At 35.1% G+C, this 25,968-nt stretch overlaps 3 protein-coding genes across 3 annotated transcripts; 2 read left to right on the top strand and 1 right to left on the bottom strand.

Annotated features, from left to right (window-relative positions):
* Positions 1-6,237: 6,237 nt before the first annotated feature.
* Positions 6,238-17,979, top strand: LOTGIDRAFT_169169 (hypothetical protein; the record flags this gene model as incomplete). Its single annotated transcript, XM_009067467.1, has 9 exons — positions 6,238-6,302; positions 6,871-7,142; positions 10,160-10,276; positions 12,382-12,542; positions 12,911-13,178; positions 13,543-13,672; positions 13,972-14,098; positions 17,368-17,478; positions 17,818-17,979. 9 exons carry the CDS (start codon positions 6,238-6,240, stop codon positions 17,977-17,979), a joined length of 1,413 nt encoding a protein of 470 aa, XP_009065715.1.
* A 3,723-nt stretch (positions 17,980-21,702) lies between these two features.
* On the top strand, positions 21,703-22,125 carry LOTGIDRAFT_169170 (hypothetical protein; the record flags this gene model as incomplete). Its single annotated transcript, XM_009067468.1, has 1 exon — positions 21,703-22,125. One exon carries the CDS (start codon positions 21,703-21,705, stop codon positions 22,123-22,125), a length of 423 nt encoding a protein of 140 aa, XP_009065716.1.
* Positions 22,126-23,230: 1,105 nt separating this feature from the next.
* LOTGIDRAFT_73938 (hypothetical protein) lies at positions 23,231-25,580 on the bottom strand (the record flags this gene model as incomplete). Its single annotated transcript, XM_009067375.1, has 3 exons — positions 23,231-23,478; positions 23,732-23,965; positions 25,229-25,580. Coding segments are annotated over 3 exons (834 nt in total), but the record flags the coding sequence as incomplete, so codon positions are not given.
* Positions 25,581-25,968: the final 388 nt, after the last annotated feature.

A 25,968-nucleotide genomic window follows, 5' to 3' on the forward strand; every position in this document is an offset into this window, starting at 1 on the left:
AGTTAAAATTTAGATTCGGTGAAATAACGGAACGATGATTTGCTGCTATTATAAATTGCTGATAGAGAATCGTACCACATGCTGGGAGCATTCTAAAAACATGGAATCATAAAAATGATCACTCGGCTGAAGAGGGTGTTTAATTTTCTCAAGTAGCCGCGATACAGACAAGTTGGCAAATTGTATCAAAATACAAGGGAGATAATAGTAGAGTAATGACAAGGGACGTTGCTGGAGTAAACAAAGGGGAATAATTGAAGAATACAGACCAAAATGAATAACTCTCCGGCTCAACTCTGGTGATGTAATGGATTTGATAATAAGTATGCAACCAAAAACCATGGAATTGAATTGCACAAACGAGAGAGATGTCAAATGCCGTACTGGACCACAAAACAGTTTACTGCTGATGAGGGGCAAGTTTAAATTGAAGGGATTGACTCTTCCAATCCAACTCATCGCCTTTAGCTTCAACATGATTCAGAGATGAAATTCACTTGAGGTTTAAATGCAATAAGATAAACATATTGCATTGTAATTCGACTGCACATAACTCAAAAGAGGTTCGCATACATAAGATTAACGTATAGCACTGTTATTTGGGCTACAAACTAGAGCTCAAATAGATAAACCAGCGTGTCAATAAATACAACAGTTATCCTCTAAACTAAGTATCAATATCAATTATTACAGCCATATTAATTACGCCATTTTGTTTATTACAGCTCCGGGCTAAATATGACAGGACAGCAGTAAAGCGGAAGTAATAAAATGATCCTACACTATGAATTGAGACGGGATTGAGTTAACTGATTGTTTGTAAAGTAAACTATTTTAACAGATTGAGAACGACGACGAATATCGAATTGATTGGAAAACAACTGGATTGTAAAAGCAAGTCTAAGTAGACATTATAGAACCGAAATCCGATTAGGGTTACCGATTGCCTCGTTCTCATTGATCGTCTGTCATCTCTCGTGCTTCGCTTCTCTTTTCGATCACGGCGCCCCCTATAGGCATATTTACTCTGGAGTTAAAGATGCTATGACGTCATGATATTGTGGTCCTCAAGATAAATAAGAGAAAGGGAAAGAGCTAAGATTGTTAGGCATCTCATAGAATTAGCAATCGATTAAGTGCAATCGTTTGTGTGATGAATTCGGAGCAGACGGCGTTGTTTTGTTACCAAACGATCATCTTCTCACCATTTTAATTATAATTTCTAGTTCATTATCTGTCATAGTATCGTCGTATAACAATCATTACAGACGTTAGACACCATCATTGAAGCGTCTATAAGAACTTTTTTGTTTTCCCCTTTCCTGCTAAGACAAGAGCTTTCAACAAGAACGGTGATATGCTCTTAAAATGTGAATTATCTTTCTGATTTAACCCGTTTCCCTTAGTTTTTAAAGTCCAGGTCATAAGCAATATCTGTTTACACATGCAATATCTGTTTACACATGTAGTTTCTGTTTACTAGTGTACAATCTATTTACTAGTGTGCTATCTGTTTACACATACAATATTGGTTTCACGTGTAATATCAGTTTACAAGTTACTATCTGTTAACTTACGTAATATCTGTTTACACACGTAATATATGTTTACATATTCACTATCTGTTTACACGCGTAATATATGTTTACATATTCACTATCTGTTTACACATACACTATCTGTTTACACACTGTTTACACAAGTAATTTCACGTTATAAAACTTCTAATATGTGTATACTTGCACTTTCTATTTACACATGCAATATCTGTTTTAATCTTAATTGATCACCGACTCGGTGCCGCTGGTTACAAACATTATAAAACGAAAGTAGAAAGTGATCGGAATAGTTAATTAATCGAGATTGAAGTGAAAATAAATCTGATCAAATTGTGTCGAATTACAGACGAGAAGAATGTGTAATCATAAGATTCATTCATTATCTCCCTTGAGTGGTGACGTTCGATTTTTGTTGAGTGGCACTTGAAGAAGGCGTACGGCAGGGTTGTCGTCTGAGGACTTGATGTTTGTTCGTCATAATACTATTAGACTCATTCGTACAATATCCACATCATTATCGATCCGGTGTTAAAGGACCGACAAACTGAATTAGAGAACATCTTTTGCCCTATAATCGCCTGGAACCAATATTGGTAAAACTCTTCGGTGCCAATTTGCTTCCAACTTGGTCAGTATTGTTAACCAAATATAGAATTGTAAAGACCGTCGAATCACATTCAAAGATAACAAACATCGCGTTAGATTTCGCTTCGATTTCTCCCTATCTTTTCGTTTCTTTTCATTTCCAATGATTCCCTATTTTTGTTTAAGCAACTGATCTTTCCCAGCCGTTTAACAAAAGACCTCAGTCTCGATCGACCAGGCATTGATTTATCAATTCCATCCAATTTAGGATAAGACTGTGATTTTTCTACTTCCAGTACCACTGCGGGGTGAATTTCTACATTTGATATAGATCCTTACTTAAATAATTCACAAACTACTAATTTAATTCATCCTCACCAAAAACATTTGTAAAGTGTCTCTACGGCAAGTTTTTCCATGTATTTGTTATCGTATTTATATTAAAGACTATTTGATATCGGCGTAACGACCGTTATCATAACGAATTATCGTTTGTTATTCTGTAATTTGTTATTCTAACGGTGAAACATGCTATCTAAAACAACATTCACGACCATTCTATACCTCATAAAACAATATCAAATTAAACACCAGCCTCAAGGGTTCCATGTGAATTTAAAATGGCAACTCGCTCTTTTAAAAGTACGAATAGGGTGTATCATCGGTGACGTATTTAGGAGGTATTTTTTTAGCTCTCCTTCCCCGCAGGCCATAAAAAATGAAAAATTGATTCTACTTGCACTTCCAAAAGCGCGTTAGATGTATTATCTATATCGTACTATATGGTAATATCCATTCGAAGATAAGTGTGGTCAAACGAAAGGTGCCAAGGGCAATAACTTGACATTACAAACACGAGTACAGGCCCTTGAGGGATGGTAGTAGATAGTTGGTACATACTAGTTAGTTACCGGTCCCCACTTACCAATAAAAACAAACAATTCACCTTCACTAATTGAAGCCAACAAGATGGCGGAAGGAGATTTCCAGTTTGTTTTCTAGGCGGTCAACTAGTTGAGTTGGGATTCTTAATGACCGACCGATTGCCATTAAAACTAACTGGAATAAAGACGCTTATAAAGTCAAAGAAATTCAAAATCTGGGACTCATTTCCATTGTGATAACCAACCCTGGGGGAGGGCGGGGAGGGCATTTTTCATATGTATTGTGTATGGAATAAACGTTGTCATTCCCAAAATCTGGCATTTACTCAAAGATAACCTAATAAAAGTGTAATAATGACTTCCAAACACAAGAACTTTGATCAGGCAGAGCGAAATTAAGATTAAACTTTCGTTTCTTTTTTTTTTCATTTCAATCATTTTAAATTTGTACGATACCACTGTAAAAATCTAAACTGGAAGTTATTAACTGAATACTACGAAACGAAATGGAAATAAAAATATTTTTTTTCGGGGGATGGGGTGAGGGAAACGATAGTGGACCAGAAGTTCCATTGGGGAGGGGGGGATTGAGGGTGACACGACTTTACGGCAAATATTGAAATTCATTGAACTGTACATAAATAAAAATAAATGGTCAATAGAATATTCAATGATTCAATGAAGAAGGTATAAGAAGTAAAATCAAACAATCGGTGCTATCTGAACTTATCCTCCTTATTTGACATTTGTTATTCGTCTAGCATAATAAATAGCTAGCGGTATGTAATGTGTCTACCAACTTCACTTCCATATCCAAATAAACCGTTATCTCAGATAGACGGCTTTCACACATACATTATACGTAAAATGATAGCATAGAAATACGGAATAGATCGGATCAGAGAAATCGGCGTTTCAGTGGGAAGGAGTGAGGGTGGTCGGGGTTAAGACATGGCATGCCCCCACCCCTTCCCAGAAATTAGTTTGACCCGGTCAAGCACACACCCCACCCCCCCCCCCCCCCCACACCCTATATCTATATTTACTCTTCTTATCGTTGGAAATACGGAAATAATTATCTGTTACTTTTATACGCTTGATTGGTCCAGCGAAGACTGACAACACCATGCAGTGTACAATGAGGGAAATTTTTCCCAACAGAAGCAACTGTCGATGGATCTTTAACATGCATATATAGTCTGTAGAACATGAGTATTTAAAAAGGAAAAGTAACGGTATTTAAATTGTTACCTGATGTAATATGATCAGGGAGTATGTCAATAAGAATTATAAAATAATGATGTTGATAGTTGTAAAGACCTCACTGGGTGTCAAACACTGTTACAATTATAACAGGTAAGGGTATATAGTCATCTAAATTTCTCATTTTGAATTTAATAGATCGCCGTGGATCCTATATAGAATAATAAAAAATCAACTTGAGTTCGTTGATGGTTTAGAAACTAATTTTAACTAATGGACCTGACTACATTTGCATGTGATCTCGATTTTCCAGTCCCAAATAATTATATTGTAAAGTGTCTGGGTAATCCAGACCAAATTAAAGTTAAAAGGAATCACAATGACATTTGTATATCTAACTTATTACGCTGGATAATAATGGATAAACAAAATATTTGCTGTGTTGTTACAATTCTGTCAAGTTTGTGAGTTCAAGAGGGTTTTATCCCTTTAATTTGATGCCAGTAGGATATTTAGATGATCGGATCTCTTTCACAATCTCCTGGTATACCATATGGATCTTTTTCATTAACATGAATATAGATGGATATATCCCTTTAACAATCACCCGACACCGTATCAGCCAGTTAGACTAATATCGTTATAATAGGACAGAAATCAAACCTCTATTTTACTCTAGGTTGGTACTGGGTAAATATCTAAACCTAACCAACCCCTCACAAGTACTTTGACAAATATGTCCACTTCTGGTCTAAAATTTACTCTTTAAAGTTCACGACTCGCTGAGGAATATAGCATTATATTAATATTATTATTTCGTTTTTCATTACGATTTCAAAATTTTAATACAGCCTCGAAATTAACGCAGGGAAAAAATGTGGCGAAATGAAATGTACAATCCATAAATTAAAAATTCGATTGCTTCCACGGCTTTTTAGAATTATTACAAACATATTTCGTTTTTCTTTACGATTTTACAATTTTAATAAATCTATGGCGGGAAAATTACGACCCGATTTCATACAGGCGATATAAAACAATAAATGACTTAAATTCACAGTAGAGATGCAAAACATCACAGGAAAGATTTAAAAAATTATAATTTTCAGGCATTAAATTTTCAACAAATGAAATTAATTTAATAATCAACTCGTTTTCCGTTTCCCCTAATTAATATTCAAACACTTTTTCCCGTTTCTATACTTACCGTTTCACTAAATTGTCGAATTAAAAAAAAAACGAAACAATAATTTAAAAAATTATATTATATTATCATTATATTATTTCATTTAGATTTGTAAATATAGCCTACCGAATTTCCATTTAATTCTTTTTTTTTTTAATTATGTAGCCAAATTTCCACGATTTTGTCCTGTTCGTTTCGAGGATGTTCTATGATTGTAACTAATCAGTGCCTCTGTGGTTTACTCTGATTCAATTAGAGTTGAAGATTATCTAATATTTAATTTAATTTAAAAGTGTTAAGTTAAGAAAGTGTTATAAAGTGTTAGGAAGAGAGATATAAAGTTATGAACGAAGGTGTTAAGAGAAGATAGCGAGGACTAAATAACCAAGGCATAAATTGAAGCTAACACCGTATCACAAATCATACTAACACCGGTTAATGTATAGAAGGTTCAATCTGTGATTGAAATAGTCGATACCTCCCACTTTTCGTCCCAGGCGTTTTAAGTCCATTCTTTAATTCAATAAATCCCCACTCTTAACACTGCGTCGAATCGTCAAGAGGCTAGCCACTTGTTAGAGCATGCGCAGTGAGTATATTAAGTATTCTATCACGTGACTACATCAAGAGGGCTGTATTGTTAAGATTAACAAATTTTGAGGGTAAAAGTATCTCGTATTCGAATGATATTGGATTGATCTTGTTAAAAGTCGTCTACCGACAAATAAACACGAATTTTATGCAGTGGAATACTAGTGACAGTAGTTAGATAAAAAGTTATAGCGTGTTCTACGTTTCGGAAAGACAGTACCGGTCCGAGATGGAACAAATAAGACCAAATATGTTTCCGTTTTTTCCAGGACAAGTTCCGCCGAATTTTACAGGGTAAGTACTATTTCTTAAAGCGCAAATTAACTTTTTGATTAATTTGAATCAATGCTCTTAGAACACAATATTTATTACAGAGACCACTCATGAATTATTCCGAAAAGAAATCAAATTCCATTCAATTGGTATTAAGGAGAAACGATCCGATTTTTCACTTTCTAGTCGTATGTAAAACTCCTTAAAATTCATTTATATTGAGCACTATTTTATCAGTGAAAATAATTTATTATTATTGTATTGAGCTTTATAGATAAATTATAATTTACGTATTATGTTTTGCGAATTTTACAAATTTTTAATTTTTACCACGCACAAGAAATGTATTCTGCAATTTTTCAATTTCTTGTACCTATATTACTTTTATTCAGAATTCATTGTTTTTTCTTAATAAAAATTAAGTTCCAAAAGGCAAAATATTAATTTTTTTTTACTTCATTTCTTGTCCATCTTTTCTAAAAATTCCGAAAATATTTTTGCTTCTATATTTCAGTTTTCCAATTGAAATTTTCTTCTCTAAAATTTTCTTAAAATAGTGTTGGCTCCATTTTAATTGCTTATGTTTCAGGTTTCCAATGGAACGTCTTCGATTCACCCCTCAACAACAAATTGTGCCATTCAATTCACCGCCTGTTTTTCCTGGAGTTCCAATGACGCACCATCAGATGCAGCAGAACATGATGAGCCCCAGGGTACCGCCCCTACCCCCACCGTTTCCTGGGTTCGGCTTCTCTCAAGATGAAGTGGATATGATACTGTATGGATATACCAAGAGTAAAGCGGGGGATCAGTGTTTAGGGCATGCTCTTTCCGGTCTGAGAATTGGCGACTTGACACACGGTAAGTAAAATTGTTTCTGAAAAAATACAATTTGATGAAAATGCACGTTAAAATTTTCGTGCCGGTTTTTATCTCTCGTATTATTTGCGTGAATATCAAGGGATTCGCTTTAATATGTTTTTGACTTATTTTAACAATTTTTTTGTTAAAAGGGAAGTGTGTTCTAATTTAAAAAAGTAAGAATTAAGAATGAGTCCAATGACAAATTAAATTTCGTTAATTTCTGTAGAGGGAGTAATACATCTTATAAAATTCATTTCGTTATAATATTCCACAAAAAATAAAAAAATGTCTCGTCTTTTTAAAAATTTTTAGACTGATGAATAGATATTTTATATTATACTAAATAAACCGTGAAAGAGTGTCATTTAAGTTGTTTGTCAAATTTACTGTTCATTTCAACATTTTACCTGAATTGAAGACAAAAAAAGCAAAAATCAAGGAAAAGCACTGAAAGGTTATCTTTCAAAAACTTTTTACATATCATAAAGATTATCTAGAATTTAAGTCTGATCTTTGGTCCAATTAATCTTTCAATTAAGCTAAGTAAACGATCAGCTTAAAGGCATTGACTGTGATTCAATCTTATTGATACATAGTAATGCATTTAACATTTTAACTTAAGCTCAGTTTAAATAAACTACTGTTAAATCTTACCCTGAAGGATTGACTAAATATTATTATTGCGTTTCATATCACACAAATTAGATAAATTCCTTAATTTTAATTTAACGGTAACGTACATTTTGCGTCATGATTAGAATACGAAATGTAACAAAATTTTATTCATTATTTCGCTTTTAACAAATTATTTCATACATTTTTTACGCTTTTGATTGTTAAATAAAATTATATTCGTAGGAAGAATTCTAAAATTTTGTTTCATAAAGCAAACTATTAAATTCCTAAGTTTTAATTAAGCGGTAACGTACATTTCAAAGTATAACTTAATGATACAGAGGGATTTATTGCCAAATATTTCATCTCGTTTCATATCACACAAATAAATACATCCCTAAAAATTCCGTCTTTTGGTAACGTGCAGTTTATGAATAATCAAAATCAAATATTATTTTTAGTATTACATATACTTGTATCCTCTGGCATCGTACATTTTAAATCAAAAATGGTAACCGAAACTTACGAAAAATCAATTTACAAAAATATTATTACGTTTCGTATCACTGAATTTATTTTCATTATCAAAATTTAGTTTATTGACAACTTTGATGTTTTGGTTATAAAAGGAAAACAAAACATCGAAAACAAAAGATCAAATTTATCGTTTAAATCACAAAAATATGTTTATGAAAATTTTCTCATGCACTAACACAAATTTGTACCCTAGGCCAGTGCTTTTATTGGGATTTTTTAATCTCAAATTCACTCTAACACAAATTACGTACATTCCTAATTTTTAATTTACCAGTAACGTACATTTTACTTATGAAAGGAAGCTAAAAGATAACGAAACGTTGCTAAAATAATAATCGGATTTAATAATAAGAGAGATTAGGATAATAAATCCGTTCAAACAAAATAGATTACATGTAATGAAGTAGGTTACACGAGACTGTTAAAATTCTGGCCGCCGTTCTATTAAATTTTGTTGACATAGCCTTTCATGGAGAATCAAAACATTGGGATTAGTGAGTATTGAGTAGGGTTAATATAGAAGATCGGTAATCTGGAGGAAAGTGAAGTGTGTAAAAATATAATTAACCCTATCAATGCGGACTATAATCTTCAAATTAACCCTATCAATGTGGACTGTAATCTTTCAGGAAAACATTCGGAGAGTTATCAGAGGGCTGTTATCAGCTTATGATTTATGTAATCAAATTTGGGATCTGGAAATTTTTTCTCATGAAGTTTTCTCAATAATGTTATTTTTGCTAGCTGAAGTCTTTTGGTCTAGAGTACTTACCTCCTTAAATAGCACTCCTGGTGAGGATAGTTTATCCCACACATATTTTCGACAGCGTCAGCTTATGACGTTTGCATGTTATCAAATTTGGGTCCTTACAATTTCGATTCAAAAATTATTTTCACTAATGAGAATTTGAAACCAACTTAAAAGAGAATGCGTCCGATGAGGTCTTTTCCCTATTAAAAGGGTGTTAGTTTTTAAGTTAACCCCTATTTTCAGAACTAGTTGTCCTGATGAGGATTGTTTTCTGGAACACATACTCCAGTACTTTCTTTCCAATTTTATATACTCCAAATGCTTAACTAACGTCTTTAAAACATTTCCCTGGAATATGATGGGAGACAATGTTATTTTAATCGGTGTTCCAGATTTTAATCGATCTGGCACCATGCAATAAAAACTATTGTTTCATTTCCAATATCGCTTCTAAAAGACTCTCAGACTGGTTCCATTAGTGTGTCACTTACAGACGCTACTGTCGTCTCTATAGATATCAAATGAAATGGAGTTTTACGTCCTTTCTTTTGACTAATGAAGACAGGCAGCGCCATGCAATTGGATGAAATTTTGCCAGGAAAGCGGCATTAGCCTGATCTTTTTTTTATTTCCAACTGTCGAGTGATCTCTTTAAAGTGCACAACCACGGGGTCTCGGTTTATTGTCCCATCCGTACTGCTAGATGCCTTTACCATACATAGAGTTCTAGATGACGTCTTATAGAAGATGCTCTTAAAAGACACTGCATTTCCCATTTAATTTCTGTGATTTTGTTTGGATTCATCTATAAAATCTCTAAGTAATTAATTTCGTTTGTGATCAATTTTGAAAATGAAAAATCCGAATTCAGGATTGTTAACAAATCTTCTTTTAAATTCTTCTAATTTTTTTATAGGCAAATTTTAATTTTCGTTTATTACTTTTTTTTCTATATATTTCAACAGGTATAAAACATTACTCTTCAATTGATGTAAATTTTAATCACCATTTTATCAACGAATTTTTTATTGTTATATCATTGTACATCTCTAGCATTCTCCTCTCCCATTCCATTCCGTATTATAACTCTGTCAATGTATATATTTTACAGGAATGGAGAAGATACTGTCTGGTTCACCCCAGACACCCAGCAGCACCACCAGTTCTAGCAGTATTAAATCCAGTCCTACATCAATTTGTGAATCCTCTAGTCTCGATCTACCAGAAGGTAAGTTGGGGAGTCACTGGGAGTTTCTTTTAGATGTAGGATCTATGCATTTTTGGCTTTATAGTTTAGTGTCGTAAAATTAAGCCTTAGACTTTATTGAGCGGCTTAAAGATATTTTCTGTACCATCTTAGTCGTTGAGAGTTTCTTTGACTATGACTCCACTAAACTTTGAATTTCGCTTTTTTTTTTGACGTAATCATAACGATATATAAAGGGCAATTTCGATTATTTTTCGAGTCGCATAAGGCTTTTTTAAAAGTGATTTCTGCATATTGTCATACGACAAAAAACTCATCATTGGTTCCCAATTATTTTGTTTTTTCATCCATTCAAACGAAATAAGCTGAATTGTATGTTTTTCAAATTTCTCAAATTTAACGCCAAGCTCTAGTTTCGTTTTATCTTTTACGACAACAAACAACTGGTAAAATAATTAAAAACAGCGGATCGGAAAGGGCATATAGACACAGAAATATCTTCAAACGTTTTCGTTAAAATCAAAATCTGTGAAAAGGACAACAAATGGCAGTAAATAGCGATCGTTTATTTGGTTTGGTCACCTGAGAGGCTAAATGAGAGGAAAGGTTCCCGCCCACCTGTCAAATTTCTGAATTCAAATTTACTTTAGCCTCTCTTTCAAGTGACAAAAAGAGGCTTATTAAGGCTGACCTTTAACCTGTCCAGAGTCAACACTTGATAAATTGCTACTTGTTTCTATTTGTGAAGGGTATATAGAGATGATATGAGTTGTAGAGTCTGATATTGGCCCGGTAATGATTAGTTTATTGCCCACCAGTAAATTGCTCCTATCGTATTTCTACTCTCATTAGCATATTCTGGGAGGTCAGCATCGGAAAGGTAAACTCTCGCCACGTGTGCGAGATTCACGGACAATAACGAGAAGTGTGCCGACTGTTGAGTTTTATGCTCAATGTAAATTAATAATTGATATTCTAAATACTTGAGGAAATTGTCTGAATAATTTACTAATTCAGTATTATTAAGAAAATAAATAGTTAAATATTTCTTATTCAGTGACTAAAAAAAAATGTTTTGAAATTATTGTGATATTATGGAACTGCATTTATACATTTCAAAAATGAAATAGATTAATGAACAAAATATTAAATGAAAATAATATTGAAAAAGAAATCTTCCAAATTATGCAACGTTTTTCACAACATGCATTCATGAAAAGGACCTTTTGAAATATCGAAAAAGAATATTTTAAATATGAAATTAAGATTATCTAATATTTAAACAAAATGTTGAATATTTAAAGGAACATATAAGGACATCAAATATTAAAAACAAACATTATGTAAAGAAGAGCAGCAATTAAAAATATTTATTGTTGTATTTACAAACATTTTAACGAACGTTTTTAAAATAAAATGAGCCAAATATTAAGTTAATAATTCCAAAAGATACGACATTTTTCTAAAATATCCACACAGTTGAATATAGTGCACAAAAATGGGAAAAAATTGGTTAATGGATGCATTTTAAAAAAATTACAGGCATAAACGGTGCATATTTCTTGAGAAGACATTTTGTGCAATGCGAATAATTAGGTACTTGTACAGTTGATAATGTAAGAAGGGCCGCGCACCTGCCACTAATTAGCGGTTAGATCAAAGAATTAATATGCAATTCACCAGGTGAACTTATTTCGATAGGAAAGTTCAGCTACAGTCAACACTTTATCTAACTTACTGTCATTTACAAATACATTTAACTTAGATAAGTTACCACACGTGAATACAAAAATACTTAATAACCATTTAGACATGTGAACTCTCTGAAAGAAACGACGAGTGATAAACTAGTGGCGTTTCTAGGAAACATTAGGTGAGAGGGACCGAGCAGGGGCCTTAAAATTTTCGAAGGGGGAGTCACATGTCAGTCTTTCACTTAGTGAAATGATACAAAAAAATGAAAGTGTCTGTGGGGGGAGGGAGGGGGGGTGGGGGGGGGGGATGCAGGGGCAGCCTGTTTAAACGCTACTGTGATAATCAAATAAACCCCAATGAATCAAAGGTTTAATAACCATTTCATGCATCCCTTCCATAAAATTCCAATTTGACGTTTATAATTCTTTCAGGCATCGTGGTCCATCAAACAGGATTCGCTGGCACTCTCCATCACGGGGTATTCTGTGCCAAAACAGTCATCTCTAAAGGAGTGAGGTACGGGCCATTTAAAGGCAGGGTGGTGAACACGAGCGAAATCAAAACCAACGACGATAACTCTTTTATGTGGGAGGTGAGATTGGTTTAATATATTCAATTATGAAATGAAATGGAGTTTTACGTACGTGTGATTAGTGAAAACACCACAATGAAATGAGAGCAATTTTGATCAGGACAAGAGCATTAGCATAATCTTGTTGGGAATCTTTAATGTGAAGCACATAGGGCCATTTTAGTCCGGCATAGATGGTTTAAGGGTTTTCCTAAAGGATGTTGACATACTTTATGCGATCAGTACACCAAGAATATGATCCTATGATCCACAACTGTGTGAATCTGACGCTTTCGTCTATTATTCCAATGTAACTTATTTGACATCGGACCTCTTGACGTCATAATATATTCTATACCAATCAAAACCACTGTTTCATTTTGTTCCAGGTCTTCCAAGAAGGTAAACTAAGTCATTTTATAGATGGACGAGGGAGTACGGGCAACTGGATGTCGTGTGTGAATTGTGCTCGGTATGCCCAGGAACAAAACCTAATAGCAGTTCAGCACGAGGGCGAGATATACTACGAAGTATGTAAGGATATTCCCCAGGGTACGGAGTTACTCGTATGGTACGGGGATTGTTATTTACAGTTTATGGGGGTACCTGTTGCCTTGAAAGAAATGGCGGATGGCGGGGCTCAAGACGAGGCTGACAGTGAGTATGGTAACGTGATTTTTCTGCTTTTTTCTGTAGGGGAATATTCTCTTTAATCTGATTGTAGACGAACATTGTGTAGAAATATTGTATATGCATCTCCTTTCAAGTAACTAATCACTACTACAGGTGGCTAGTTGTTAAGTCTACTGTCAGCCATGTGAATCCCTTTTCACAATAAAGACCCAACTTCCCGTTCGACTACAATTAGATACATACATAACAAGAATGTTATTGCTATTTTCGAAGCCCATATGTATCATTACACCAAATATGTTTTTTACTGCTTTTTAAGATTTTGTCAATCTGGTCCCAGAAAAGAAAGATGTAAAACTCCGTTTCATTTATTAAATGTTTTCTTCAGCCAGTGAGGGATTTAGCTGTGAGAGATGTGGGAAATGTTTTGCCTATAAATACTATAGAGATAAACATCTAAAATACACTCGCTGTGTAGATCAGGGGGACAGAAAATATCCTTGTCATCTCTGCAATAGGTAAATAAATTCAAGTTTTTTAGTTTTGTGATTTCCCAAAAGCCTTTGATTGGGTTGATATGTTGTTCTACCACAAAGAATCACAGTGCTAACAACACACTTATATAGCATATATGTCAAAGTTTTTCCGAGAGCAATGTGCTGTTCGTTGATTTTATTAGAGCTTTTGATTTGATCTGGCTTATTGTGCTGCAAATGTTTCCTTTGCTAATAATGCTAAATGCTGTTCCAGAGCAAAGTAATCCAGGAGTAAAGTACTTCGAGACTAATTCTGGTTCCCTCTTATTTGAAATTTTCAGATCGTTTGAGAAAAGAGACAGATTAAGAATCCATATATTGCACGTGCATGAAAAACACCGTCCACATAAATGCCTGGTTTGTGGTAAAAGTTTCAGCCAATCGTCTAGTCTCAATAAACACATGCGGGTAAGTTAGCGTGATTTTTAATATTTTGCTGATTCGTCTTCTTAACAGCATTGCTATTTTTACTATTTGTTGATTTTAAAAGAGCTTATGATTTGGTCAAGCGTGATGTCCTCCAAATGTTTCCTTTGCTTCGCCCAAACAGTTTCTATAGAAGTCCCCCGCTCAGCTTGAGAGTCAAAACTGCTTACTTGGTACTTGGGATTCTAATGAACTGTAACTAAAAATGCTTACTTTGGAGTTTAATAAGTCAGGGTTAGTCAGTAGTGCGTTTTGGTGTTCAAAATAGTTAATAATTTTAGTAATAGTAAAGATTTCAAATAGCTTACAGAGTTCGGTGTATTTGATGTATTTGAATGCTTCCTAAGCGGTTTAACACACCTGATTCCGTGCACTTAATGACGTTCGAAATACCTGTGTTTTAATGATTTCAAAATAAACCAAATCTTGTCTAACTATTGTGTAGCCAAGTTGGATAGATATCAAATGGCAAACTAAGAAAACAAAATTAACTTAACGAAAATAGATAATATAAGCTAAAGCTTGGAGAAATAACACTTTAATAGGTGTTGGACTGCCTGTTAACAATATTCTGTGTTTATTTGGCATACTTGGTGACATTGTATCAATACGACGATCGCGCGTGAGGCCACGTAATTTCTACCAAGAGTCAAATTTCACGCACCTGAACGAGTTAACGAGGTAGATATGAGATGAGTATATTTGTATTGAAAACTTGTAACACCTCTCCTTCTGTTTTCTATTCAAATCTATTGTGATTATTATTTTTACTATGGTCGTCTAAAAGGTTGTGTGTTTAGACCCTTCCTATTTATATTGAGTGTGGACGGTATAAGGTATCAACTCTTCATCAACCAGAATAAACATTCACGCTATTTTACCTCCGCTACTGTATCATCGAGATGGCCCCTAACCCATTCTTTCATTGTTACGCCAATTTGGGTAGAAAATATTTGAATAGCGATAAATGTCGAAGCTGATTCTCTAAGGTCTGCTGTAATCAACGGGTGGTCCATAAACCATACAGTTCTGTAACCGTTAGTCCGAAACCTAGCTTCAGGTAGATTGGTAGATAATTGACTTTTCAAACTTTATATCTGGTCTCTGATAGCTATTATTGACCGAGGTTCGTCAAAAACTTAAGTGGGCCTCACACCATGGTGATCACCAGCTGCGCATGGTTGCGAATAGGAATAACGGTCATAAGTTTGGAACTTAACTCTCATGTTGTGAGTTGCGTTTGGAACTCGTGACAACTTTCCTTTTTCGTAACCATACGCAACTGGTAATCGCTGAGGTATGAGGACACCTTTTCTACATCTTTACAAGACTAGTATAATAGCTATCAGAGGCTAGATATAAATTTTCGGACTATGCCTTAACCCGCTATGGATCGGATACCGCAGATACTGTTACACGCGTATTTGAAGAACCAATTGCTGATATAATGCGATTGTTTGCGTCTCATTCTAATGTAACATTTTAACCGGATTCGATTGCCTAATTAAAGAGGTGAAATTCTTGTGGACTATGTGAGAGTATTAGGCTCTTGGCATACCTTACATAACAGACATTGTGATATGATGCAGGTTGGGCTAATTAGGACGATGTTAGTCATATTAAATATCTGAAAACACTCTACCATAGTTACAGTTATGTCTTCACAGTTAGGTTTTCAAATTGAGATACAAATCACGTCTTCTTGGTTGAAGCGGTACAATCTGCTTTAAAGGAGTCTTGGCTATTTGATATTGCTTGGCATCCCTTCTACGATTAAGATCTGAACACCTTGGCCAGTGTTGACTTTTGGTGGTGTTTTTTTTTCAAATGGACTAACTTTTGCATATTGACTAGTCTCTGCAATTTGATTTTTGGCTATTTGGTTCTTTGGTTATTTATTTGATTATTAGCTATTGGCTCTCTAGGTTATTTAGTTATTGGCTATTTGGTTATTGGTTATTGGTTATTGGCTATTGGCTGTTGTCTATTTGGTTGTTGGCTATTGGCTTTTGGCTATTGGCTATTGGCTATTGGCTATTTGGTTATTGGTTATTGGTTATTGGTTATTGGCTATTGGCTGTTGTCTATTTGGTTATTGGCTATTGGCTATTGGCTATTTGGTTATTGGTTATTGGTTATTGGCTATTGGCTATTGGCTATTTGGCTATTGGCTATTGGCTATTGGCTATTTGGTTATTGGTTATTGGTTATTGGTTATTGGCTATTGGCTATTGGTTATTTGGCTATTGGCTATTGGCTATTGGCTATTGGCTATTGGTTATTGGCTATTGGTTATTTGGCTATTGGCTATTGGCTATTGGCTGTTGGCTATTGGCTATTGGCTATTGGTTATTGGCTATTGGCTATTGGTTATTGGCTTTTGGTTATTGGCTATTGGTTACTTGGTATTTGATAATTTGCTATTTGCTATTGGCTATGTGTAATTTGGCTATTATAAGCAATCTGGCTATTATTTGCATTATGATTGGTATTTGCAATTTGCTTACCAATTTCGAAATATGATGGACGTCTAGGTATTCAGTAATGCTATGTTTCTGACAAAGAGCCGCTGGTGTGATCTAAAATGTACCCAGCATTAGTCTAACTAGTCCTTAGATGTCGTATTAAATGCTTCGTTTTGTTTTGAAGAAAATTTCAGTCTCTTTTGCCTAAATTTTCACAAAGTTACACGAAGTAATACAAGTCGAGTGTAAAAACCGAATTAGTTGGTGTCCTCCCAAATATCGCCACTTCAACTAGAACTTTACACCGATGAACTTTTCTTGAAACCACTCAAGCTTTAGTTTAAGGTCCTCGAAAACCTTCTCTTGAGTTTTGTTCTGCTCTTTGTTTGTCGTTGAAGTTGTTTTAATGCAAACAGTTAAACTCCTCGTGTGTTTTTTACCTGTGTAACATTTCACACGTGGTAATATTGAGTAATACAGCACCTATTGCCTTACCTTCACAACGATCTAAGAGCGTTCACAATCCTCTTAGCATCTTATATGGGAATTCTTTTCATTTTTTGGTTTGAGCTTCTGGGCATTTCATTATAACATATTTGTAATGATTCCTTTACCATAACCTTCTGTTTAGGACTATCATGATATATTTCATCTAATAAACATCCTTATAAGCAAGATAATTTCCGTTACTCAAAAATCGAGAGTAAAAGATGTATAGCAGTGGACTCCTCCAAGAACCACCAGATACCCTTCATTTCATGGTTAAATTTGACTTTTCCATTTTAGGTTCACAGTGGTGAACGACCGTATAAATGTGTGTATTGTAATAAAGCTTTCACAGCGTCCAGTATTCTTAGGACTCATATAAGGCAGCATTCTGGCGAGAAACCATTCAAGGTAACAATCAATTTTCATTTTCACGCTGAGTGGTAGCAGGTGGTATTAACAGGTTGGCATAACGTGCCTCCCTAGTGACAGAAATTGGTCTGTCCAGTGCATATTTACTCGCCTCGGATAAATTCATTTAGGAACTCAGTTGAATTCCTTAGGTTATTCAATAGTTTCGTTCCGTTGTATGAAATTTGATAATCCATGATATTAGTAATGCCTACTTTCGCGCCATTTTTTACTTCCGGTTGTCGATGCGTGCGGTTGGTTAGGATAATATTCCAACACCTCTTAATGCATTATCAAAATCCAAAATGTTGTAGAAATTGTTTCTCTTTCTTCTTTCAGTGTAAACATTGTGGAAAAGCTTTTGCATCACATGCTGCTCACGATAGTCATGTGAGACGAACACATGCCAAGGACAGACCCTGCACGTGCAATATATGTGGTAAATCCTTCACTCAACCGTTCGAACTTAAATATCACATGGCATCACACATGCCACAGTAACCGGAAGTAGTTTTCCGGAAGTGACTAATTCGCATGCGCAGTATGGTTAATGCATTATGAAAAAAAGTGTGATATGTTATTCAAGCAAGTTGTTCGGTGAGGTGTACACGCGCGGTATTTTAAAAAGAGAGCCAGACCAAAGTTAGGGTAATTGGAAGATGACTTTTGAAATGAAATGATTGGAGTGTTACGTCCTACTCTTCTGTACCTAATTGGGCTAATGAAAACAGGGTTGAATTTGGAGGAATGATAGACATAAAACGGAAGTTACAATTGTGTATAACAACATTAAAGGACATTTACCACCCGTTTTCAATGTACAAAATATATATAATACAAGATATAGTTATAACTGCTAGGGGGAAAAATGCTTGCGTACAAAAGACATACTGAAATGACAGACGTATCCCCAAAACGAATTAAAAAAACAATTTTCATTTGTCATACTCATTGTAAATATTGTTGTATATAACGCCACGATTAATCTGAATCGAGAATTCGCGAGAATATGCGATTATTTACGATGTTTTGTGAGACAACGCGAGACCTGGATAAATATATTAAGATATGAAGAATTGTCTGTGATAGAAAACGATATTGAATTATTACCATGTTAATAAAATCTTATAAAATTTTTGAGAATTTGTTGTTTTTGATGTATTGGTTAAAATACTGAAAGGAATGGGGTACCTAGACGGGGAGTTGATTGAAAGTATTAACGTAAGTTGTTTATTATCTTGGAGCCAGAAAAACGAAATTCGGATCTCTATATCTCATCAGAACGGTGTCCTTATGAAAGTGAGTAATGGGTCTTGATATACATTTCCATATCCACACTCTAGCATTTTCTTATATAAGCTGATAAACCCTAATCGTAGACGAAACTGACATCGCTGTGTCAATCTGAAAAGAGTACGGGTGGCTGAAATACCATCCTGTAATTTGATAAAACTAAATTGTAGTGTACCTTAAGACCAAATTCATTTCACAATAAGAGAAACGGGTAGCTGAAAATGTGATTTATCATAGAGCAAAATAGATATTTTGATGACAATGTCACTTTAAGAAACCTAGACGAGTACCGAGCTCTATTGGTGTCGTATAACGTATTACAGGTGTCAAAAACAAACCCCTTGGGTCACGAGCAAGTCTGATGGGGCATTCATACTGCACGTACTGTCAACGTTGTCGTAGAGCGTTGCGGTTGGTAAGAATCAAGCTGTAAAAAAGGTGTTGGTGTACAATAAGAGACGTAGCTTGCTAAACCGTTGTATCTAACAAACCAACAATACATGATAAACACAGGGAAAGGTGAGTTATTGAAAGTAGAATACTGTAAAAGGTGGATTGTTGACAGTAGACTAGCTTGAGGTTATAAAGGGGATTGTATTAAAGAAGTTATTGACAAGTATCTAAGCTGGTGGTATTTAGAGGATTATCATCTCGTCATATCCCTATTATGATGTTGTGATATTAGCATAGAAAGTGAAATATTCATAATAGCTGGGTCGCAAATTAGTTTTAGTTAGTGAGAAAGCAGTAATCCCTAATTTCTATCAATTCGAAAGAGCGCATACGGAGGAGACTATCTGCTCCGCCACAATCTAATTGAATTGGATTACGATTTCGTTTCTTTTTTCTGATATTTTTCGTCTCTATTGTAATCTAACAAGTTTTCTACCGCAGCCCCGTTCTAATGGCGTTACTTTTAACCAATCACAGCGTGTCACGTAGGACCGCGTTCCTTGATTACAGTGACGTATTGTGGGATACCGTCTGCGACGATGCCGTCATGTATTTGATTAGCTGTATTAGCTAGCGTACTATCCAATAAAATCGCTGCATTTACAAACTTCCGTGATACAAGAATAGTCGCTATTGCAGTCAAGGTATTAGACACAGTTCCTAATAGCTTTTACTGTGATATATTATTGAACTATTGTTATATCATAACACAGTAGATGAAGCGGTAATTAGTGCTATCGGGTTCGATCCCGGACGCACAAGTCACGTACAAATTGTCTCTTATCTATACAGTTTCCTATTAAGACAGTAATACAGATTGCATCGTGTTTGTCCAGATTGATCTACTTTGATTTTCATCTGTGAAAGGGATGTGGTCGTCTAAATATTTACTTTACCAGCCGATAGAGCTCGGTTTCAGCTATCTGTATAGTCATCTTAATATTTACTTTACCGGCTGATAGAGCTCGGTGTCATAATTATGCCTGCAATAACGCTTGTATCGTGATAGAAACGTAATCTATAGTCACTTCCGCTAGTTTGAGCAGTTGGGCATTATCAGATTTTAGTCGAACTGGGTGTCTGATTTCCATTTTGTTGTTCATCTGACGAATATTTAGCTTAAGCTCTATCAGTAGGTAAAGTTACTGATTAAGACGACACTACCCTTTCAGTTCGACCAAGTGGCAAAATGAACATCTTAACGACTATATCCCTTTAATGGTCGCGCTCAGTTTCTTGAATAAACGGTTTCGATTGGTCGCTCCAATCTGTTGAATTCCCACCCGTTTCGTCTCTCTATCACAGATCGTTAAAAGGCAGTCATTAAATCGACAAGTTGGATGGCAGGGCACGAAATAACGCCTTTTACAATTGGATTGTAACTACGTTAACGAACGCAGCCAAACTTAATTCATTTGAGAAAATAAACCTCAGCTGGGAAAATTCCCGTCAAGATCGAACCCAAGTCTCTTTTCTGTTGTTATTAAAAGAAAATGGCTTAAATCCAACAGTTATTATGTTGATGAAATAGTCTATCTTAGATCAATTTTGATTGAATCATTATTTCGTTTTATGTTCATGTTTGTTTCTCATTCCACAATAAAAATAAAACGAAACGAAACAATGATAATTTTCAATTGTAGACATGGTCGCTTGAATTCAAGACATTGTTGGCAAATAGTTGTAAAATACTACTAAAAGTTCTCAGATTGTGATGCATTCTTAGATTAACTCTATATGTATTACATTCAGCAAATTTCCAAATTAAAAATTTAGAGGACATTTGAAATAGTTAAAGTGAATTGGACTTATTTCACTCAATTTCATCTCGTCGCGTCTTATCCTGATTGTTGCCTAATCTAATCTTTTAATCTGATGGATTAGATCAATAATCGGTCAATCGAGCAATTAGTCGAGTTAAGTCATATCTAATAAAGACTCCATATAGTGTCCATAGTGTGATTACTATATCTAATCCGATCTGTTAATCCGATTGTTGATCAGTCAACGACAAAAATCAATCAATCATCTAAACTACTGTTAATTGATTAATCGTTTAATTAATCAGATAATCATCTTTGATTCTAGAGACAGCCATGTATTACTCCGTGTCCAACTCGTCAAGTTAATTCTGTCATTTTTTAATATAAATATCTCAGAGGTTATTTTTTTAAGCATTACAACTTGAATCGTTCTATCTTATAGTTTCAAAAGACATTTATTCGCTACGGATTTGGAAAAGCTTTTTTTGACCTTTTATATAGTTTGGTTGCTGTGTTTCCTGTTATATTAACAATATATTGGAAACTTCCTCAAGAATTCGTCTTTAGAGTACACAACTCATTGAAGGTGATTTCTATAAGTAATTTGGAATACAGCCTTTGTACCTCCTAGAAGTTATAACTTGTACAAATTTGGTGACCATTTTGAAAAAAGAAAACAATCATGAGTTCCACAGCAGTCTTATCCCAATCCAATATGGCCGTCGATTATCACCGTCAACTACTTAAACGTCGTATCGAGCACCGCCTTGACAACATCCGCCAGAAAAGAAGATCCTTGATGGTCGAAGACGAACAGCTGAAGAACCAACGCCAGTTCCTGAGAAGAGTCCGGGAAGACATGAACCACAAGCTCTCAGACAGTACCCTCATTTACCACGACGCAATCCCAGAGCTTGACGAATTCCTCGAGAACAGTCCTGAAAAGATCCGAGTCACCAAACCCAAGAAATCAACGTCTATGTCGACTCTGGTGAAATTAAAGCGTAAACCAAGCATTAAAGTAAGCATCAAGCGACGCCTCTCCTTCAACATGTTCCGAAAACCCTCTTCCAAATCCCAAGAAGTTGCTGGATTCGAAACAGTGTATAAGAATGGATTGAAATCGACCATGTGCTAAATTAACATTTGTTATTGTTACCCTTTTTGTTATTATTTGTTATTGGATTGTGTTAAAGGTGCTATTTTGTAAATAAATATCGTATTTATTGAAAACCATTTTTTCTTATTTTCACTCTAGTACTTCACTCGGTCCATATAACTTTACAATAAGGTAGTCTGTATCAAGATTGGGATAATAGTATTCACCACATTTGCAATACATTATAGTCAGCTTAAAGTCCACAACACTGATGAATATATGCACTTTATAATGCTCCGTAATGCCAGAGAGGATTAATCTTTGCGATATCAACATCCACTGAAAACGAACGTTAACCGGTCATCTACCTAACTAGACCTACCCTACCAACACCCTAACCTACTTATAAAACAGAGTTACCGCCCATTCGCTATGCTCGTAGCACGCAGATATTAAAATTAATTTTAACCTGTGTAGGATTTTAGACTTAAAGATAGGATTGCGTGAGCTTGAGGACTAAACAATATAGAGTTGCCTCCCATTCTTTATAGCGCTACAATAGACAGTAATTATGTATTATATATTTCATTCTCTGAGGAATTCAGGAACTGCAAAAGAAGAATACATAAGAATAAAACCCAAACAATGGTTCTTGATATAGATATTATATAGAATTACAAAACAAAACATTACACAATACCTTATGATTGGCCAATTTCTGATATATTTCTGAAAGGCAATTAGTTGATAATTATTTCTTCACAGAGAAATATAAATTTTCCAATTAGTGCGGTATAATCGGTTCGTCGATAGACGAGGGAGGCATTTATTGGACTTAGGGCCAATCAAAAAACATAGACTGCGCCAGTATGGAGAACGAGGCTTTTTTTCACTTCATCGACTAAATTTTCAGAGGGGTATTGGGAGGAGGTGATATTTCTGCCTGCTGCTTGGATATGGGTATGTATGCTGGAGGTTAGGGTGTACAAAATGTTATCTCAGCCGAAATATGAGCACATAGGCCTACGCCTAAGGCAATACACAAATCCAAGGCTTTCTTTATGGAGAACGATTTTCCTGACCCAAATAGTTCGAGTTACTTGACATGGGCACAGAACTAAGTTGAAATGTTTCTTCTTTCTTTGATTGACTTCGGAATACACTTTCCAAACACTGTTTTATAACCCTGTTTCACTCGAAGGTTGAGAACACCATATATAAAAGGATTATAGCAACTATTCGCGTAGCCTAGCAACAACGTGAACATGTCAAAATGGCGGGACAGATACTCCTTGCAAAAGACAGACATAAACATAGCAATACAAAACGGAAACCACGAAATAACAAAGGCAAATATAACGATCAGAAAAAGCGCGGTAATTCTAATTTCTTCTTGACGACGCTTCTCCTTCCGGTTTAGCACTTTCAAGGGAGGCAACCTGGTTTTGGGAACAGTTAAATAAGCACTATTTCTTGGACTCGGATCGCTTTGATGGCTAATCACTGATAGATTTGAAGTCCTATCAGGCACCTGATCAATGCTAAAAACGTCACTTTCCGGCCGGTTGATTACCATGTCAGTTTTTGAGTTTTCATCATTCACAATCTCGGCCTGTTCTCTATTGCCCGAACTGGAGATTTCCACTGGCACGAAATTGAACACTTTTTCTAGAGCTTGCTCGCAGCTTTCGTAATATTAAAACATAGCACACAGTCATAACAGTGCACGGTCCACCAAAGCACGTGCCCACCATAAAGAACGTGTAAGAAACAGACGTGGCCCAATCGCAAAAACAGAATGACTGATTGGGTAGATATGCGTATACTCCCCAACCAAACAATGGCGGCGTTGCTAAGGCTGATGATAAAATCCACACACCTGTAAAAGACATGATTAAGAATAATGTATATGTATCTATATTTCAAGGATAACTCTTGGGGACCTGTCTTCCAGCTGGTGACCTGTCTTCCAGCTGGGGACCTGTCTTCCAGCTGGTCCTTGACCAAACCTATAGAAAAGTAGGTTCACGAGGATCCTGTCTACCAGCTGGTTCTTGACAAATCCTCTTTTTTGGGATTATCTTTAAGCAAATGTGCAATTCTACAATGTCTTGGTCGAAGAGTTATATAGGTTTTTTCTAGATTTTCAAAATCCCCTTCCCCATCACACACCCATGCACTTTCATCAACCCCCCAGCCACCTACACACTTTCTTTCAATTGATCAAGTATATATCTAATTTCTATCCATTGAAAGTGGATTTTTGATACTACTATTGTCGTATACAATAACCACATTGTCTACATTTTATAATTAATAGCCATTCGACATGATAGTTTTATTAAGATCGATAGAGATTGATTTAAAAACCTGTCCTGAATTTAATACCTTATAGCTATAAGTTAAAAATTATTTCTCAAAGTTGACCTATATACATGATGAAATGAGGGGGAGGGGGACGCCTGACCGAGAAAATGATATTTTTGAAAATAATTGTACTAATGAAATGAAATGCACTACTGTTCTGTACCTTATTGGACTAATGGAATGAAACAGAGTTTTATGTCCTACTGTTCTGTATCTTATTGGACTAATGAAATGAAATGGAGTTTTATGTACTACTGTTCTGTATCTTATTGGACTAATGAAATGAATTAGAGTTTTATATATCCTACTGTTCTGTATCTTATTAGACTAATGAAATGAAATAGAGTTTTATATCCTACTGTTCTGTATCTTATTGGACTAATGAAATGAAATGGAGATTTATGTCCTACTGTTCTGTGTCTTATTGGACTAATGAAATGAAATAGAGTTTTATATCCTACTGTTCTGTATCTTATTGGACTAATGAAATGAAATAGAGTTTTATATCCTACTGTTCTGTATCTTATTGGACTAATGAAATGAAACAGAGTTTTGTATCCTACTGTTCTGTATCTTATTGGACTAATGAAATGAAATAGAGTTTTATATCCTACTGTTCTATATCTTATTGGACTAATGAAATGAAATGGAGATTTATGTACTACTGTTCCGTATCTTATTTTACTAATGAAATGGCGAGATTGAAGCCTCGTTGGATCAAGGGTTACATGTCGCAGATTCGGACCCCCTGTGATACATCTATGAGATGACCTACCTGCTATCATAAGAAATATATTTCGTTTGGTATAAACAACACTGTACTTATAGGGCTTACAAATCTTGATATACCGATTCATGCTGATAACGCCCAGTGACGTCACACTCCCAATAAACGTCACCATATTCACAAAACCTAAAACTTGGCAAATGACGTCATCGAATATCCATTCGCCGTAGACTATAGTTAAACACGTAATGGGCATGCCCATAGATACCAAAATATCCGCGAAGGACAAGCACAGAGTTAAATAATTCGATTCTTTGTGCAAATCTTTAGTTTTTATAATCACTATCCATAACGAGATATTTCCAAAGAACGACAAGATGCAAATAATCGAGAGTATTCCACCTTCGATTATCCGGACGGTCAAAGGCAGAATTTCCGCAGTTTCTGTCACATTTGTAGAATTTATCATTGTGCTTCACATATTTATAAGTCCATAGTTAATTTTATTTTACCTCCAGCTCGGGTTTGACTGCACACAATGCATCTCAGGCTCTAAATATAAAAAAAAAGGCAACACGAGTTCATCTTGTGCGGTCGATGCTTGACATAGGGCCTACCCACGGCGCGACAGTACACAATTTTTTAGGTATAAAACGGACCAAGAGTTCATTTAGATACGATCGAAAAGACACTGAACGTTTCGAATATAAAACGCATCAAGATGGATACATCCTATGCTGCTGACACGATATGTTTCGGATAGTAATCCCAGCAACAGGACAAGTAAT

This window comes from Lottia gigantea, assembly GCF_000327385.1.
Source record: "Lottia gigantea unplaced genomic scaffold LOTGIsca_82, whole genome shotgun sequence".
Lineage (NCBI taxonomy): Eukaryota > Metazoa > Mollusca > Gastropoda > Lottiidae > Lottia > Lottia gigantea.